The sequence below is a fragment of the Phodopus roborovskii genome, unplaced genomic scaffold, assembly GCF_943737965.1.
Source record: "Phodopus roborovskii unplaced genomic scaffold, PHOROB, whole genome shotgun sequence".
Lineage (NCBI taxonomy): Eukaryota > Metazoa > Chordata > Mammalia > Rodentia > Cricetidae > Phodopus > Phodopus roborovskii.
Window position 1 is genome coordinate 1031500 of NW_026126486.1, and position 20792 is coordinate 1052291.

A 20792-nucleotide genomic window follows, 5' to 3' on the forward strand; every position below is an offset into this window, starting at 1 on the left:
GAGGCAGCCCCTCACCAAGTTGGAGAACACTACATAGCTTCCCATTCCTCCCCTGCCAAGCAAGACCAGGTCCTCCTTCATGGTCAGGTGCCAGACAAAGGACATAAAAAGGACAGACCAGCTGTCCCTACGATGGCTACAGGGTCCAACTAGTGGACAGCAGGGGAGGCCAGGGCTGAGCACAGTGAAAAACAGCTCACACTTTGTCTCTATCTGAGTCCTCCATCACACACCCAGAGCCAGGGCAAGCAGAGCCGAGCAAGGGCACAGAGGGCAGCCTGAACCTCACGCCAATGGCCCTACCCAAGTGGCTGCCTGATTCCTTCTGCTTTGCTCCTCTTGGCCACCATGTGTTCCTGGGGACAAAATGCAGCTATGTTCTATGGACACAGAATATGCTCTGACAGTGACCATGACAATGTCATCATCAAGTGTACTTGGTTCTCCACCTCCCTGCTTGGTAAGCAAAGGTTGGATTGCTTACTCTGGGTACAGAAAGGCCACTACTCAAGTCCCCGCTCCACAGTGCTCTAGTCACCATGATACTCAGCAGTCTTAAGGTTACAGCCACCACCACTGCCACCCCACCCCATCTGGAAAATGAGGACAGCAAGTCTCAGTAGCTTGTCAAGGGTAGCTGCCAGGGGAGGGGTGTGGTGGAGGGGGGGGAGTCTACTCCCTAAATTCCTCAATGACACCTGTCTCCACTTGCTGGTATAGCCAAGTGGCAACTTTTCAGTTTAATGACAATTACTAGACAAAGAAGCTTCATGTGGCCCCAAAACCACCCCACAGAAAGATGACAGTATTGCCACTGGAAAGAGTATCAGTTCACAGAACTATCACCATGATCCAAAGGGTAAAGCGTTCACTGTAACTGGAACGCACTAAGCTACATGCCTAATAAATGTGTCATCACCCACATACAGGGCTGCTTGCTGCCCTGCCTTCATCCTGTCCCACCCAGGGTTAGAGCCAGCTCCCAGGCCTGCACTCAGGACTCCCAAGTTCCTTCATGGCCCAAGTCCAACAGAACTGGGGAGGAACCACCACATTCTCTATTAAAAATGATCCAAACACACCAGAAGGCAGCAAAGCAGTCCACAGCTGGCGCTGGCTTGTCCACATCAATCAGCAAGTGGCCCTAAGTTCTCTGAAACCACAGCACATGGTAGCCATGGAGTCCCTAAGGTCAGGTGGGATGCACTGCTCTTAAATGGAAACTGGAAAATTCCACAGCTCCCACTCTTTGGGAGCTGAGAGAGGGTAGAGACTGGCCAGCACACTGTGGAGTCAGAGAAATATAGGTGGCACTGAGCACTGTGGATGTCACCCCTGCCTCCTGCGTACCAGGAGATGCCTCCCTACCTGAGCTGCAGTCTATGAACCCGACACCCTCTTCACATCACAACCACTACCGTAACTGCTCACTCACACCACACTACTGTCTCTGTCATTGGAGTGAGGACGGCATACAGAGGCAGGGATGGCAGCCTTCTTCCATCAGAGGCTTGGGCACAGCGGGTTCCTCTCAGCAGACTGGCATAGCCTGAGTTCACACACACACACACACACACACACACACACACACACACACACACACACACACACACCTGTCAAGAACTGAACATTCTATTTTATTTGTTCATTTAGTTATTTACTTACTTACTTTTGAGGCAGGGTCTCTCTACATACCCCTGGCTGTCCTGAAACTCACTATGTAGACCAGATTGTCTTTGAACTCACAGAGATCCACTTGTCTGTGTCTCCCGGGTGCTAGGATTAAAGGCATATGCCACCATGCCCAGCCCCGTCTTACTGTATTGCAGCAACTGTAAGGGATGACTGGGAAGACTCTCTCCAGCCAAAGGGAGACAAGGACAGCACTGACCCATGGCTTTGCCTCTACTTCCCTCAACCTGGAGCATTCCCATCCATTTCTCTCTCAGGCTTCCAATATGAACATTCTCAGACACAACAAATCCCACACCCTGGTCATCTAAGACACCATGGGCTCCACAGAGCACTCTGAGCTTCTAGGAAGGCACTAGGCCACAAGCAGGGGGACTGGAGATCAAGCGCCAGATCCCCACTCTCCTATTCAGTCTGTTACATCCTCACAGCTCAGTTATTTGAAAGTCATCTTCAAGGTTTTGCTGGAGCACCAATGAGATGGCTCAGCGGGAAAAGGTACCCACCACACAGATCTACTTTCCATCTCCAGAAGGTGTAAAGCAGTGGTTCTCAACCTGAGGGTCGCAGCCCTTTGGGGTTGGAGATCAAACAACCTTTTCATGGTGGGGGGGTCACCACAGACAGATGTTTATATCAAAATTATGGTTATAAAGTAGCAACAAAAAGTAATTTTATGGGCAGGAGGGGCACCACAACATGAGGCACACTATTAAAGGGTTGCAGCATTCAGAAGGTTGAGAAGCCCTGGGATAAAGGGAAGAACCAATTACATTAAACTGTCCTCTGGCTTCCACATGTACAACATGGCTCCTGCACTACACACACGCACATGCACACGCACACACACCAATAAACTTAAAGACTTTTGCTGAATCTAAATATTACATGCTATCACTCAAATCAACCCAGTTTCTTCAGTTACGTGAGCTGGCCTTATAAACCACACATGTTTACAACGTCACAAATTAGATGTGCAACTGTTGATGTCAAATGTGTGTAGACCTGAAACGTGTACCCCCAAGTGGCTCCCCCTTGCCTCTGTTCCCACAACTAAAAGAGAAGAGTGGATGAAGACTGGGTGGAATGACTATCCGACAGGACTCATCAGGAGATTGAACAGGCCTTGTGCCCCGCATGAAGCTGGAGGCAGCTGTTTAAAACCCAGGGCGGCACCTGGCATAAGGTAGCTGAGAGGGACCATAAAAGGAAGGATGTCATCTGCCAGACAGAGAACTGGGACCAGATACAGCACCACGAATCCCTGCCTGAATGCACAATGGCTACTCCAGAGCTCCAGGGTCCCAAAGCCAGGTCCAGTCTTAAGCCCTGTGGGCTGCCATAGAGGGTTACCAGCTTGAAAACCCTCAACTATCAGCTGCTTCTCACAGCTGGAACACAGCTGCAAGAAGAGAAAATCTGAGGTAGAAAACCCAAGGCCCCCAACTGGCACCTCACCCAGAACCCCACACATCCCACAAGTCTGAGCTTGCTCCCCCATTTCCTCCCACTGAAGCCAGAGTCTCGGGCCTGACAGTCCATTCCAGAGGCAGTAATACAGTAATGCTGGTTTTCATTGGCGTTTCAATCTATTAAAGTGGCTACTATTCAGTGTGTTTGGCAAGAATGTCAGTGACATTCAGAGATGGAGATGCCACACCTGGCAGTGAGGAGACTCAGCACCCTTCTAACTTGCCCATGGTCCTTGGGAGGAAAAGGGCGTACTCTCTCCATTTGGAATGGGTTTTACTAGCCATATGGAATAAATATATAATCGTGTTGCATTGGGATGTCTGGACTAGACACAGGAATGTGACATGAAAATACCATTTCTGTAACCAGCTGGGTGGCTTTCTGAATCCCTGGGCCAGTCCCCCAAGCCCTCAGCAATGCTCCACCAGCCCCTAGGCACTTACCGGCTGCTGCCACAGAGGAATCCCAGGCCAGCGAGAAGTCCGAGGCCTCCCCCTCTTCAACTGGAAGAGAAGAAAGAAAGACTGTAAGTTTGGAAGCTGCACACGTAGGTCATGGGGTAGGACATAGGTCAGGGAAGATGGGAGCGTTGTGGTGGCATTTATATGCTGTCTGTCACCAAGAGAGGGCACAAAGCCTATGACAAGGTGGCCTTCGTTGGTGCCACAGAGATGAAACCGTGATGAGAATAAAGCATGGGGACTAGGTAAATGTTTGGTGGGTAAAGTACACCCATGCAAGCATGAGGACCTGAGTTCAGGTCCCCAGAGCACACACAAAGCTGGACACCATGTATCTGTAATCCAGGTGTTTTTATGATAAGACTGGAGGCAAAGACAAGAATCTCTGGAAGCTCATAGTCTGGTAGCCTTGTGTACACAATGGCAAAAGAGATCCTGTCTCAAACAAGGTAAAAGTCAAGAAACAGTACCTAAGGTGTTGCCCTTTGTCCTTCATGTGTACATACATGTACACACACACACACACACACACACACACACACACACACACACACACACAAAGATAAATGACAAAAAGTGTCAAACTTGAATGGCAAGTACTGTCCCCATTATGTTTCCATAGCCCTGCATCCTGGCAGACATCACTAATCAATCACAGCAGTGCCTCCAGCCAGACATACCAGAATCTTTCTCTACTCAGTGCAACAACCATTAGTACATAGTTTCTACTCATGAGCAAAACATCTGCCACCCACAGAAATGAGGCAAAACTCAGGACAGTCCCTAATCTTGCAGGCATTTTCCCCTACCAAAGGCCACATCGCCTACCAAGGAGCAGCTATAGTGGCTCCTGGAGGTTGGGAAAGTCCAGTGCACTAGTCTGTACCTGGAGACGTGACCTGCAGACAGACCTCAGGACACACAATGCCCCGTAGCTCATAGGCTGGTAACAGGGTAAGGGAACTCACCTTCCCCCACTTCAGACCAGACCCCACAGAATGATGCCTGACAGGGATGGAGTCTCCCCTACCCCGGGCCCCAGCACTTGAGACCAGGCTGGTGGGGAACAGCGGAGAAACACTATACAGCATAATAGCACTCTCGTCCTGGAATCAGGCCCAGTCTGGAGCACATAATAATATTAAAGCTGGGTTATGGACTTTGTAAATGGAACTTTGTTTAAGCCAAAAATGTGCACACATGTTTTTCAGATTTAGCAGGCTCTGCAGCTCTGCACACACGCAAGCTGAAGGGACCTGAGCTGCCCAGCTCTCTGCCCTTGATACTATAGCTGGAATAGCTGGGTGCCCACTGTGAGACAAGCTGTCTACTCAGGGTTCCTCAACTGAGGAGCACCTAAAGTCTCACAGCAAATGAAGGCAAGTTTGAGCTCCAACTCCAGGTGGTCCTTGCAGAAAGGGGCCCTCTGTAAACCAGTGCGCAAAGGACATGTCTAGAATCCTAGCCAGTTCAAAGGCAGATGACAGTATGCTAAGTAGTCAGGCAGTGAGAAGAGGGAAAGGGCTGGCTGGTCAGCACCTGGGTTCAAATCCTGGCTCTGGACCCCGTGAGATGTGTGATCTCGAGCCCTACACTCAGTTCCGTCGAGGAAGTTGAGTTAGATAAGTCTGACTTCCCAAGTCCTTGACCTTGAGGATGGCCCCTCCCCATGAGAAGAGCTGACACATCATCCAAAAAGGAAGCAAATGGGAACATACTTTGTCCCCTGTGGGGACAAGAAGCTGGGGACTGCTCTCTCCTGGAGACAAGCAAGGGACTGCAGAGGTAAGAGGAGAGCGGTTCAGGGCAGCTGTCGAGGAAGGTCAGAGTTAGCGGGCCATGGCACAGACTTCCGGCAGCATGTACGGTGGCCCTGACCACGGCCTTCTCAGTGAGGGGCCCATGCGCCAGCTGGCCTCTTGCCTAGAACATGAATGTGCTTTCCCACAGCGGCTGGCACGCACCACCTCCCCATGCCAGCCCTGGCCCACATTCTGCCTTTTGAAGGTATGAGCATATGGCCTTTATACATTCTTGATGAGCAAAAGAAACACCCCACCTGCCCCATTCTACTTAGGGCTCTTCACTGTCCAAAGCTATGAGAATGAAGAGGGTTCCCTACCTGGCCAGGCTCTGAAGTCTAGTCTGAGTTCCCAACAAGACCAACAAAGGCAGCAGGCACAGAAAAGAAACTATACCAGGTAAAGGGACTGTTCTCTGGGGGCCCAAGGCGCTGGAACCCAGCCCCCACAAGGGCTAAGCATGTTGGAAACGACCAAGCAATGCAAGGCCAGCCCGGCAGCAGACCACAGGGACTACCCACCATTCAGGGGTAGTGCTTTCCGGAGACCTCCCCAGGTTCCACAGACAACAATTTTATGGGGTCTGAGACTGGAACCCAGACACACCTGTAACCACACCCAGCCTCCAGTAAGTAGGGTATCTGTGAGGACCGTTAGCACTCGGCCGGTACAGAGGGTTCTACCCACATGGCTGCTGCAGTCTCCAGGCATGCGAGGCAGCATGAAGAGCACAGAAGGCAGAATGGCCTAGGAAGAGCTGAGTTCACCATAGGGCATGTACTGCAGCCCCAGGCCAGTCATCTGCAGGAAGCCCCTCTGTGAGGAGCCTCAGAGATTCTACAGGCCAACATGTTCTGTGACATTTGCATAAGAAAGACCTGTTGGAAGACCACTCTGTTCTACTCCAAAATCTCCCTCCTACCCCATCAGCTCCCCCTGGTGGCAATGGGCACTGGGGTAGTTTTGTCTCACAGGAACCTCAAACTTGTTTCCCTCCTGACCACAGACTAGCTCCATTCCATATCCCAGCTGGAGATGTTCAATAGCCTGTGTCCAAGAGCGTGAGTACAACAAACACACATAGAGACTTCTAAGGCCCTGTAAGGGCTTCAAACATCATAGACTCACATCCCCTCTCAGCTGTGGGATCGAGGCTAAGTGAGCCACTGAATGCTGTCTCTGTATCTCCTCTCCAGGACATGCAGAGTTTGGCCTGTCTACCAGGACGGAATTTGCAGTTCCAGAGGTACAAGGCAGACCCGAGGCCTTGCATGCTGGCCTCTGAGCTGCAGACCCAAACGACATACCACACACCGTATTAAGGTAGGTGGATGCCGGTGTTGTAAGACACTTGCTTCTGGAGAGCACTGTCCTCCACCAAGGAGCAAAGCCTCCCCCAACACCTCACAGAGGCAGAAGAGACAGAAACAGACAGAGAACGTGGGGCAGGGGTAAGGAGAACAGAAAAGCACCCGCTAGCCCAGCAGCCTGGTAGCTCAACAGGGCACTCCCTCCCTAGAGCTGTGGCAAAGTCAGGCAGAAGAGCTAGGGGATGGTGACTGGAGACAGGGTCTAAGGTGACAGCATCAGGAAGTGAAGGAGGAAAGAGGAAGGCTGGCTGAGCCCAGCCCACCCCAGCACAGTGCTCACCCAGAGCTCAGGGGACAGGCCCCAAGGCTGGCTTCCAAACACCCACACAATGGGCAGTTTTCTTGGGAAAGGATCATTTTCACCAAAAATTATCGAGGAAAGTGCTCTCCCCACAACCATCTGACAACAAGGTCAAGAACCCTGCATTCTTTAGAGAGGTTTTTCTTGTTGTTTGTTTGTTTTTAACTCTGGGTCAGGCTTCTATGTCTTTTTTTTTTTAATGATTTATTTATTTTTATTTTATGTGCATTGGTGTTTTGCCTGCATGTATTTCTGTGTAAGTGTGCCAGGTCCCCTGAAACTGGAGTTACAGACAATTGTGGGCTAAAATGTGAGTGCTGGGAATTGAACTTGGGCCCTCTAGAAGAGCAGCCAGTGCTCTTAACTGCTGAGCCATCTCTCCAGCTCCAATTCTGGGGAGGGGGGGGTTCTTAGTAGACTCTCTTCTGTTCCCTGGACCCACCCTAACCTTGCAGAGGAGCCAGGCTCACCTTGGCCCCAAAGGAGCTCATGAGGGTCCCCTATCTTATGGAGAGTGGAAAGCCAGGCAAGCTCATCTTTAAAGAACTCGTGTTATCCCCACCAACCAGGTCAGACCCCCAGAAGGTCAAAGCCCTAAAGCCCAGAGCCTCACTATCAAGCATAAAGGACTGTCTCACTGCTCAAGAAATAAAAATACACAGGGCTGAGGGTAGAGCTCAGAGACAGGCTAGCCCACCGCGTGTAGATGTACAGGATTTGCACTGTACAAAAGGCCAAGCAAAGGTAGGAAAAAGGAGGTGAAATATAAACTGCTGTGTTCACTAAGTAGTGTATCCTGGTGCAGGGCAGTAGATGGCAAGGGAAAAGATTATGCTTTCCTCTACACGAAAACACGATGGATTCCTTGTCCAAATAGCACAAAAGTGCTAGGATGCAGAGCCCAGCCCGTGATCATCTCTGAAATCAAGCTCTGAATCAAGGGAAGACAACCATGTTCAAAAACAAATAAGCACCGGGCACAAAGAGGCTCCCTCCAGCCCCCACTCCAGCCCCCACCCCACCCCCTTACACACCCGCTACACATTCACGGAAGCCTAGAAACAGCATGCTCTTTATCCTCTCTGGTCACTTGCTAAGGACAACTAGCTAGACACAGCAGTACACACCTGTCATCCAGCCCTCAGGAGGCCAGGACAGGAGGACCGCAAGCCACCCTACAGTTGTGGGGGAGGGTGTGGGGAAGGAGGCTGACTCACAATCTTAATGGCATGCTGACTGCGTGTCCTAGAGTGAGGCTAAGTGGCAGCCAGGACCCTGGGCTCCCTCTCATAATTCTCTTGCCACACCCCCAGGACCACATTGAAACAGCTGGCCTGATTTTAAAAAAAGAAAAATAAATCTACTTTTTTTTTCATACATAGCAACCCTGTCTCAAACCAACCATAGCCTAAAGGGAAAAAAAGGATTTCTACACTCTTGTCCCATTCACCCTTTTTGTGTGTGTGTGCCCCAAGTTCTTTGAGGCACTCAGCCTTGAAGACCCTACTTGAGTGACGAATCAGAGCCAGGGAATCCACAACTGGACCCGTCTCCTTCTCCATCGCCCTGCTGCCATCTGTACTCTCTTAAAACTCCAGAATAAAAGGAACGGGAGAGACCAGAAGAGGGTGGCAGCTACAGGGCCAGCAAATGAGGTGGTGGTAGTGGTGGTGGTAGAGGTGGTGATGGTGATGATGCTGGTACAAACAGTGGCAGTAGTGGTGGTTGTAGAGATGGTGATGATGGCCGTGGTACTGGTGGCAGAGGAGGAGGGACTTAGGAATAAAGTCTTTAAGCGCTAGAAAATGGGGGTCTGGCTCATAGGACCTCAGCCACAGGGAACAATGCTCATGAAGACCATACCTCTTCAGGCTAAATGGAGATGCAGCTTCAAAAGTTCCATGAAATTGGTAAGTTCTGTTGCTAAGAACTTCCTTTCCCTTCCCTAAGGCACCTGGGAGAACACACACACACACACACACACACACACACACCAGGGGTGGGAGTGACCACAGTAGCAAGGAATGTCTGGGAGAAAACACACACACACACACACACACACACACACACACACACACCAGGGTTAGGAGTGATCACAGTAGCAGGGAAAGCCAGCCTACACCAAACCACAGTAGTACCTGGCACCATTCTAGTTGCTCAACACCTGCCCCCTTCATCCTCCAGCCCTCCATGTAGAAGTTCCTTACCTACCCCATTTCTGGCAAAGGGAGCCCCTAGGAAGCCACCACATCTCCCAGGAACAATATAAGTGGAGCTTCAGCTCACAGGCAAAGAAAGAAGAAGAAAGCACAAAAGGTTGAAGGAAAGTCTGTGTGCATCAGCCTTCCCTTGGTTTTTCCACCTTGGTCCAGCCTCACCTCAAGTAAGAGCAGAAAGGAAACAGAATGTCATAGTTGAGTACCACGTCAACACCAGTGAGAAACAGAACCTGGAACTGGGAAAGAGCAGACAACAGAGCAAACTGAAACATCGTTTTTCTTCCTTTACTGAGACTGTTTCATATCTCAGTCAGAAGAACCAGACACAGAGAAGTAGAGGGCCCTGGAGAGTGGTGCAGGCAGCTCCTCACACCTGCTTCTCTGTGCTGGTCCCAAACTGGTGAGGTAAGAGGCATAGCACATGTCTGGACCACTCACATCCTTCCCCAACACCCTGTACCAGAGGTATCACACCAAGACTTTCACAGACACCTCTTCACCTGCTGGCTAAAAACCCAAGCTTTGTTGACCCATCCCACAGACAATGAAACAACCCCACAGAAGCAAAGCCACTCACCATGCCCACCCAGGCAAGCAGACCTAGAACCCAGATTTCTAGCTCTAGACTCTCCCACCTCAGAACAGGCTGCTAGGCGACTAGGTCCTCAGCTTCTGGAGGTAGGAGGTCATGATTGCCAGAGCAGTGCTGCCAGCAAGAGCAGCCACAAGCACAGAGCCTCATCCTGGACATCCCTGAGGTAGCCTCAGGAATCTGTGCTTCTCTAGGTGAGTCTGACATGTACTGAAGGAAACAAACCACTGGCCTGACAACCCAATAAACAGGGTCTCTAAGCTGGGCAATGGTGGTACATGCCTTTAGTCCCAGCACTCAGGAGGCAGAGGCAGATAGATCTCTGTGAGTTTGAGACCTGCCTGGTGTAAAAAACAAGTTCCAGGACGACCAGGGCTATGGAGAGAAACCAAACAAAGGTGGGAGGGGAAGCATCTTTAAACCCCATTCTAGTAGAGAAAAAGCAAGACTAAGCAATTATTATAAAGCATGGAACTGAGACTTGAGTTCTTAACCTCATGTTTTCCTTCTACTTCTAGAAAGCAGAAGCTCTGGCTCCAGATAGAAAAGTTCAGCAGATGCCTGGAATCTAGCTCATACTCTCAGTGTCCTGCTCTGTGACCCCACTGTCCACAAGACTTTCTTATCTCCCCCCCTTCACACTCTCAGCTCCAGAACACCCTAAGAAAAGAGTTCATCTCTTGGACAACCCCAAGTGCACATGCCCCTTAAAGCAACATGGGAACCCATGTGAGACAATGGCTTGCTGGTGAAGTGTCGAGTGTGTGGCTTTCCAGAAGGAAAGAACTCATATTTGCAGCAAGCCACCACTGCCTGTGACGTGAATTCTCCAGGCATAGCCAGTATCAAATTACCCACCCCCACCAATGAGCACTAGGCTGGGGCTGGGGAAAAACAGGGAAAGGCTCATTGCATCAGTGTGTACTTCTGGGGGGCAAGAGGGGGGTAGAAAAGAAAAAGCAGCAGGGTGTTTAGGGGACACAGTCCACCCTGCTGGTCCACAACCTCAGCACACCCTACCTAAACTGCCCAGACTTGCTTGTGAGCAACTATAGGGTGTTTAAGCACGGAATTCAAGAGCTGCTACCTTTTTTCTTACTGCTTCCTAGAATTAGCACCTGTTTTCATTTTATGAAAGTTGCTGGCATAAGTATACATGTATACAATGTATAAAACCAGGAAAACTGAAAGGTTAAAATCAAGGAACTAGAAGAGCAACTTCTCAGGCATAAACACATTGTTTCAACTTTGCAGAAGGTTGTGCAGCACATGTAACTGAAGAAGGCAGCTGCTTCTGCAGGATTCCTGCCACAGCATGAGTGAACACAGCCAACATCTCTTCCCATCAAATCATAGACAGAGACCATCGCTACCGATGACCCTTTAAGTCCTACCACAGGAGGCTACGGGACTAATTTAACCAGTCCCCTGTTGCTAGATGCTTAGGCTGCTTCCAACTGTTCATTACCGCCAGTGTCTAGGCTGCATCACACATTCACAAACATCACACTTGGCAATGAAACTTTACAATGATTTTTCTTAAGATTAGTTCCCAGAAGCAGTGTTCCTAGAACAAAGATTTAGCCCTGTTAATGCTATTAGGACATGCTGTCAATGTAGTTAACTTTCTCTCACCTTTGGAGGTACAGAAAAAAGACTGGACTTTGACCTTTGTCCACTACACTCTGAACACTGTCTCGGAGTTCATCTTCCCAATGGTCCTAAGATGTGGGTCCCCCGTTTACCACTGAGGGGAAACAGAACCTAGATGCATTCGGTTGGCTGCACCTTATGAGCAGTTGTCATCTGAATCAGAGCCTGTCTCTATAGCACACAGCTCACCTCTCAGCTCCACACTGTCTGCCTCTGTGACTACCTGAGCTTTCCCAGAGTGTCTACACCTTCCCAGAAAGACAGAAGCTGATGGAGAAGGTGGAGCTGAGATTTCCTCTGTCCCAAGCCTTGAAAAGATTGTTCTATAAGAGAGTGCCAGCCTAAGGCAATTATAAGCTCTCCTCCTTGCTTGCAGTGTGACCCCAAGCAATGACTCTACCCTTTTCAGTCTTAATTCCCACATCGTAAAGTGAGGGCAATAAAACTCCCATGCATTTGGAAGAGAAAGAGAAATAACCCAGGCATGGAGTTAGGCTTAGTGTCTTCAGAGAGTGGGTGATTCTAAGCAGAATTACCCTTTGTTCTCCCTCTCTGGGGAGCTGCCTGCCTGTGCAGGCCCTGATGGCTGCCCTCCTGTCAGCTCCAGTCCCTTCTTGAAGTTAGTTGTCTTCTGAATGTATTTCCAGTCCCGCCGTCATCCCTGTGTGTTCTCACTAACCCACGACATGCACACATAAACATGCATTCATGACATGATGTGAGGCAGCATTGTTTTGATGGTAGCATGGGAGTCTCACCTACTAGCTGCCCAACTTGAAAGGATGACAATGACGTGGCAGGCATCAGAGCAGTATATGGAGGACATTCACAAGCAAGGCTGCATGCAGGCACCACTTGTGCACATTAGGAAAGGCAAGTACCAGGACTACACAACCAAGCACAATAGGGAAGCCCAGCCCCTCACACAGGGTGGAGGTAACCTGCACTCGATCAGAACTGTGGCTATTGGGGGGCAAAGAGAAGAAGCGGGGAGTCCCACTCTCTTACTTTTTTCTACTTTTGTTTAAAGAAAGGCATCATAAACTAGAAACAAGTACGTTTTTATGAGCCCTCAACAACTTGGAGTCAGTACTAACATACCATGCTTGAATGTTGGAGCCTTGTTATACATGTGGTTTATTTTAAACACCCACAAAGAGGAAACTGAGGCTCTGATTGGAAACTGATGGTGCATGCTCACATGAGCACATGGGGTGGGAGGCACATTTTCACTGCTTGTAGTGTGCAGACCTAACTTCCATCTCTCTCTCTCTCTCTCTCCCTCCCTCCCTTATTGCCCCCTTCTCCAATTGTGTGGTGAAAAGGACATAATAAAAAGTGTCACAGTCTGATACTAGTAAAGTTGACCATATTCACCACACTGGTCCTCCATCCTTTCTGCAGACAGGCAGCCCCTCATTACACACACATAGATAGATAGATAGATAGATAGATAGATAGATAGATAGATAGATAGATAGATGATAGACAGACAGGCAAATCATTTCCATGTCTGGGGGGTAGGAGCATCAGATTGTTTCACACCTAAGAAGTTAGTAGTTTTAATAAGTCTGATCTAGGAAAGAGACATTCCATAGGCACAAGTGTGTTGTGTGTCCCCCTCTGCCCTCTTGCCTACCCTCATTGAGTATCATACCCATGAAAGACCTTCAGGATCCCAAGCTTCCCCACCTGTCAAATGCTCACACATAAGCAAGGATGTCCTCACCCAAACCTGCACAGAGTCTCCAAGACCCTCTGAAAAGCTTTCCTACACCCAGTACCCATGCCAAGGGGTAGGGGACACACAAGACCTAGCAATGACAGCCTTACAGCAGGGAACTCCTAGGTGATGGGTGTTCCCCACACTTCCACCAAGCATACACTCATGCACATGCGCACACACACACACACACACACACACACACACACACACACACACACTGATGGTAAGTTACAGTGCTATTCTGTGCCCAAACTCCCTCCTTTGCACATTCCTTAGCTTCCCTTATACACTGGCTGCATGAGTAACCGCCTTTGTAAGACATATCTTAGGATGGATGTAAAAAGCAATGTTTTCCTGATGCGGTGTGAAAATTAGAGCCAAGGACTCTGAAGACTAAAGCAGGACTGCCAAGAATTCAAGGGTAGCCTTGGCTACATAGCAAGTTCAAGGTCAGACTGGGTTATCAGAGACCTTAAACTAAAATCAAGAAGGAAGGAAGGAAGGAAGGAAGGAAGGAAAAAAGAAAGAAATGTTTCCCTAACCAATAACAGAACGAATGTGACCCAAACTAATGAATAGGAATATAAACATAAATGACACCCAGAAGATCTGAGCATTTCAGAGATGCGGAGAACAGTGTGATTGTCTGTGGTGCTGTATGGAGTCAAGAACCCACCATCTCATCTAAGCTCAATGACAGCAGAATGCTGCAAAGCGATGCTAGGCAGGGAGGCGGGCACGCGGCTCACCCACCTAACACAGCCCTTGGGGGAAGAAGACAGATCCATTTGGTCCTCTCTCCGTGCCAGGGCTAGGCATTCAGCTCAGGAGTACAGGCCCATTTCACAGACTGTGCATCCACCTGGGCTGGACCAAGGAGGCTGGGACTCAGGAAAGTGCATGGGAAGTCCAATTCAAAGCAAGGCCTCTGAAGAGTCTGTGGGTGGAGACAATGAGACTGAAGGAAAGACACCTGCAGCCCTCACAGACTCTGAGGTCACACAGAGTCATGAGGGAGCCTGTCACTGAGTAAGGGGAAAACAGCATACCTACACGACAACCATGTCTGTCTCACCCCACAGGCCTGAAAGGCCCAAAACTTGCCAGATGTGGGCTGCCTAGAGAGACTGAGTTCATTTTTCTTGTGTCCTATGATAATACTTGGCTGTGTTTATTTAACTTTCGGCTTTGGACAGCAGAGAGATGGAACAGGAAAATCAGCTTGGCTCCCTTCAAAACACAGCAGCCCACACATCACGAGAAGACACCCACACAGACGCTCCCCTCCACCCTCCAAGAAGACACATCTGGCCCACTGCTGGCAGGGAGGGCCCTTGGGGCTGGAGGGGGGGAGGCTGTAGCTCATGCCCCCACACAATGCCTGGCTGCCTCTGGCCAGAGTCTCAGGCACTCCTCTCCATGAGCCTTGGTCAGAGCTTTAGGTGACCAGCTATAGAGGAAGAAGGCATGTTCAAGTCCCCTTGATGACAGAGCATGAAGGACTACAGGAAGAAAGGAGAGTCCCATGGCAGGACTGCCTTCCCGTCCCTTGGCAGAGGGGACCCTCCAGGCAAACTGTCCAGCCTTAAAAAGCCCTTCTCCCTTGTTCTTCTGCACTAGGTTTGGTGTTCTATCCCTGTAGCATCTAAAGCATGCTCCCCATGCTCAGGGGGAAAAAAAACATTGATGGGAACTGGGCTGTCTACCCAGGACCACCCAGCAGGACCTGGGGAATGTTTCTGTACTGCCATAGCCATATAAGCTCTTCCAAAATGACAGGCTCAGCCCTTCATCCAGACCTGACAGTCACAGAGCCTGTACCCTACTCTTCCCCTCCCCCCAATCCTTCCCTCATGACAAGGACATAACCATGCCAAAATTCCACCTGAGAGCCACTCCCTGTAAGTGGCAATTCTCCCGCCTCTGCACCGATACCCCCCCCCAACCGCCCATTCCCAGTTCCTCAATACCCAGGCTTGACCACCTTGGTAAGCAAATACAGAAAGAAGCTCAGTATCCACAGGGGATGGGGCAAAGAGAAGAAAGAGTACAGAAACAAGCCATGGCGTCAAGGCCCCTCATCCGGAGGAGTACAAATCCCTTCACAGAGGGACAAGAGCCCAAGGTTGGAAGCTAGCCTCTGACCCTAACGACTTTGGGCTCTTCACACCTCAATTTGCTAGACAAGGTCAGACAGAGACCACACTAGTATTGACCCTAAGGAGGGATTGTGAGATGGGGGTCAGGGTTTTACACCTGGGGTACAGTGAAGGATGAGAGGAAAGATGGCACAGCCAGTCTCAGCAAATGACACCAAGCAAGCAAACACGGGTGCCACATAACTAACTATAGCTACCTATCCTCCAGCCTATTCTTCAGAATGCTAGGTCAGGATGGGAAGTACCATGGTTCACGTCACGTGTCATATGTCACATGCTACAATGGACACTAAACCCAAGGACTGGTGTACTTGCCAGGGTCACACCTAAGTCCAGTCAAGCCTTGGCTCCAGGTCAAGCATCTCCAGATACTCCTCAGCATGTGCTAGCTGTACTGGTCACTGCTGATCAGGGATTCTGGTCCCTAGAAACCCAAGGCCCCCTGGAATGGAGAAGCTATCCTGGCCCCATCCTTGCCCTTCCAAGGGCATACCACAGCCACAAGGCAAGAAGACCTTAGACCCACCCTACCAATGGCGGCAGCCCAAGGACCAAGATACTGTGTCTAAAGATGGACTCCAAAAGACCTACTGTGCCAGGTGCTTTATCTAGCTCCTGCCAGGAGGACAGACTCCACCAGGCCTGGCACAAACTCCCCCAGCCTGCATAGTTCCCCTACCTAAAAGCAGAAGTCCTAAAAGCACACCTTCCACAAGCCAGAGGCTACCCAGGGAGTTGTCTGTGGCCGGTGCAGTTTCTTCCAGGCAGGTTCCTCTCCCCAGACCTGAAAGGCAGGAGCAGTCAATTTGACAGAAACCCAAGCTAGGTAGGGTTTGGGTCCTGAACCATAGACTCAGCACAAATCTCTAAAATGAAGAAGGAACACTATCTTATCACCTGGTAGCTATGCCGGTCAGACTAGCTTGGCACAAGGAAAGCTGGGTGATGCTGGGGAAGTCTCACCCTCAGTACCCCAGCCAGGCAGTCAGCCGGCAAAGCCCACGTCACAGGGCATCAGAGGGCAGGTCAGAGGTTGCCCAGCGGGTAGAGCAGACCAGCCCTGGCTGCAGGGACCAGACTGTCCTGCAGTTGCAACCGTGCTTTCTGTAATGTCTCACCACCCCTTCCAAGACCTCTCTGTCCAAGGCTGATGTCCGCTCAGCCCTGCCCCTCTGCCACCAGTGACTCCCCAGAGACTTTGGCTCCAGTAGCTCCTTCTCTTACCATCTCAGCTGACCCCCTCAGTGATGGAGACCACACCCAACCTCATTACCCAAGACACTTCCCCAGACCTCTGCACACACAGAGCCTCATTCTGCTCTGGTTCCCCTAAACCTTTCTCAGCACTCTGGGGCTAAGATACCAAGCATCAGGCTTGTGTGGATTCAGCCCCAGCCTCTTCTAGCACATTTGCCGCCCAGGCCCATCTCCTAGTGCAGCACCCACCATCTAGTGGTTATGATGAATTCATCCAATGCCTTTTGTTTCTTTACCTTTGTAAATGCCCAAGGTTGCAGGAAAGGCAGGTGCACACATAGAGAAAGGCAGCTGACTGACATGAATTAGAACCCTCCTGTGAGCTTACGCTACCCCTTTTCAAGTGGGCCAGGTCCTGAGACCTGAATGTTCTTTGGCCCTCAGGTTGCAGGGTAGGGCTGTAAAGAACAGGCTGTAAGAAGCACATAGGCCTACAGGGATGTGCCCAAAGAGGGGTGACTGGGTAGATGGGATCTTGGAACCATGTCTTAGAAACAAAGCTGAGGAACAGACAGTGTTAGCCCAAAGGGACAGGCTCAGGAGGGCCCAGAGCTGTCCGCAGGCAGCTGAAGGGCTGTCACTGAGAAGAGGGAATGAGCTTGCTGTGTGGCCCCAAGGGGTCAATTGCCAAGACCAAGCAGTGGAATTCTGGACAGGAGAGATTCAAAAGGGAACAGAGGATTCCATCAGCAAAGGCTACTTGAAGGAAGATACAAGTGGGCAGTGGCAAAGCTCCTGGCATGGGAGGGGCCAAGCAAAGCCCTCCTGGAACTTGCAGAGGAAGCAGGTTGGAGCTGAGTGGAACGAATGGGCTTTGAAAGACTCACCCCAGCCTGCTCCAGCACGCTTCCCCCCTTGAGTCTGTGCGGCCTGGGCTGGATAGGCTCTCACAGGGATCTAGAATCCAACACTTCTACTGACTACAAATGAATATCCCTCCAGGGAACACTGGGCCACTGTAGTCTAACAAAAACTCACAGGGTCACTGGGCGGTGGTGGCATACCCCTTTGATACCAGCGCTCTGGAGGCAGAGACAGACAGATGCCTGTGAGTTCAAGGCCAGCCTGGACTACAGAGTGAGTTCCAGGACAGCCAGAGTTGTTACACAGAGAGAAACCCTGTCTCGAAACAAAACAAAGCAAAACCAAAAAAAAAAAAAAACCTCCCAGGGAAAATGAGGCCCCTACTTAAACAAAGAGAGGGCACTGGCAAACAAGAAAAGACGCCATACATATGGAGGCAGAGTGGGTTAAAGCTGGACTTGGAGCTCTGCCCCAATTTGGGCCTGCAGCTGGCTTCCCAGCCCTCTGGGAGACTGTCAGCTGCCGGGGCCCCACCTGACTGGCCTGCCTCAGCCACCCAGCCTGAAACCCCAGTTCTAAGGAACAGGGCAGCTGTCCTGAGGCTGGGGGAAGGTCACAGACTGTGGGGAAGACTGTTCCACGTGTCACACAGAGAGCCATTTGCTCATATGGGATGCATGCCACAGGAGGCAAAGCAGAATTCTGGCCCTCCCCTCTCCCTCCCCCTACACTCCCCTCTCAATCCCCCTGCATTTGTAGGGACTGTGGGTGGACACTGGATAACTGCACAGAACTTGGTCACCAAAGACTGGCAGATGACTGTCCATGGCAGGGCGAAAGGGGCAAATTCAATGTCACAGAGATGGACTGGAATAAACTGACACACACTGAGTGATTTTCCTGTTTCCACCCCGTTCTCTGGAGGTATGTGGTACATGCCCGGGGCACTGTGTGCAGGAAAGAGGGCTCTGGTGACTGGAAACAGAAGCGGAGAAATTTGGGTCTCCAAGGCTCCAGGGGTAACCCCAGGCTTGTCCCACCACCATTCCTGCTGTGTCACAAGTGTCACAAGAGCCATAGCCCTGGGAACCATCTCCAGGGGAAGGGCTGGGCTGCCTGGGCACCTTCCAGATAACACACACGCTCAACACAAACACCCAGGGCCCTGATATGGCTCAGCTGGCAAGGGCGCTCCTGCAAGCCTGATAGCATCAGTTCAATCCCCCGGAAACACATGAAAATGAAGGAAAAAATGATACCACAAAGTTGTTCTTTGACCTCCACATGTATCCAACAGTATGCTCACGTATGTATGTGCATGTGTTCATTAACATGCGTGTTCAACAAAACATAGCAAAGACGTAGCAATTCAAACCCAAAGAGGCCATGGCACTGATTACCACTCTTGAGTACAGGATAATCAGGTCTGTCCTAGGAAGCAGACCAGATAGATGTCTCCTCATGAGGAGCTGGGCTCCTGGGTTTGTTCTATTGCTAAGCACACTGACCTCTGATATTCTCCAAGATGGGCAAGACAACCTAAGTGCCAGCAGCAACAGTGAGGCAGCCCATCAGCCCCCAGATGCCCAGTGACCAACCCTGCTATAGCTTTTCCATGCAGAGCTCAATGACACAGTCTTTCCTAAATACCCCTTTCAGTGGAACCTCTCACGTGTACGGACGTAAGTGTGTATCCCCACTCTCAGTCTAATGTCTAATCCTCCTTACTACACCAGCTTCCCACACTTTCTTCTCTTGTTCTTTCTCTTATCCTTCCATCAAATTCCTCTTCAGCTTTCACTATTCAATGCTTACTTATGTCAAAGGCAGCCACTACACCCTGAGTGACAGAAAAACTATGTAATAGCTAGGACAGTAGCTGCACCCATCAGATGGTCCCACCCTCATCCTCTACCCAGAAAAGGCCCAGTGCTCCCTAGACAAGTTGGGACACATGCATGCATGCACACACACATGCACGCATGCGTGTCAGCCTAGAGGAAACTGGAAGAGCAAATAGCAGCTCCTTCCTGAAGGACACAATCAGGACTGTAAGAGGTCTGCACTTCCTTATCAACACCCCCCGGGGGTGGGTGTTAAGCATCACTCCAGCAGGATGTGGCTAAAGGCTTCCAGGAGCCAAGAGCAGGATAGAGATTCTACTCCCTAGCACTGAAGCTGGGGGCCTCAGACAGGTCTGTGACATTCACTTTTCTAGGCACTGTGTCTGTAGGATGAATCATTAATCTGTCTCCTGTGAAATGGGGTAAGTGGAGCATCCTGGGAATCCAAAATGGTTGCTGGATTTGTCCTTTCTCATAGGGGCAACTGAGGCTCAGACAAGACACACCCTGGGTCCTCAGAAGACAAAAATCACCCAAACCCTCTTAGCTCCAACTGAACAACCAAGTAACGTATGAGGCTACAAGTTTGACCTAGAGAGCAGGAGTGAGATGGAGGTGGAGATAGTGGAGACAGGCTGGAGCAAGAGTGGAGATGAGATGTATATGATGGAAACAGATAGTGGAGACAGGCTGGAGCAGGAGTGAGATGGAGATGGAGATGGTGGAGACAGGCTGGAGCAGCAATGAGATGGAGATGGAGATGGTAGAGACAGGCTGGAGCAAGACTGAGATGAGATGGAGATGATGGAGACAGATAATGGAAACAGGCTGGTGCAGCAGTGAGATGGAGATGGAGATGGTGGAGACAGGCTGGAGCAAGAGTGAAATGAGATGAAGATGATGGAGACAGATAGTGGAGACAGGCTGGAGCAGCAGTGAATTGGAGATGGTGGAGATAGGCTGGAGGAGGAGTGAGATGGAGATGGTGGAGACAGGCTGGAGCAGGAGTGAGATGGAGATGGAGATGGTAGAGACAGACTGGAACAAGAGTGAGATGAGATGGAGATGATAGAGACGGATAGTGGAGACAGGCTGGAGCAGCAGTGAGATGGAGATGGTGGAGATAGGCTGGAGCAGGAGTAAGATGGAGATGGTGGGACAGGCTGGACCCAAACCTCTTAGGAAACAGCTGCTATGCACTGGCCTCACCTCAGCAATGACTCCTTCCTGAGTCTCTTTCCTAAACCCATTCATTGTAACAGCCACTTCAGACTGCCCCATACTACTCAGAGCCTTGAATGACAAAACAGCCCAAGCTCCTGCCACTCCCCAGCTATGTAACCTCTGGGAAGTTACTTCACTTCTCAGAACTTGGGTTCCAAGAGGCTGAGTCAAAAAGATCTTGACTTCAAGACCTGTCTGGACACAGAGTGAGACCC

General features: G+C 50.4%; 1 protein-coding gene across 1 annotated transcript in view; it reads right to left on the minus strand.

Moving 5' to 3' along the window:
* Positions 1–20792, minus strand: part of Znf423 (zinc finger protein 423) — a 292447-nt gene that overhangs the window by 235775 nt on the left and 35880 nt on the right. The window contains exon 2 of the mRNA XM_051195068.1: positions 3609–3668. Within this exon, the coding sequence (XP_051051025.1) occupies positions 3609–3668 (60 nt within the window). The remainder of the gene's footprint in view (positions 1–3608; positions 3669–20792) is intronic.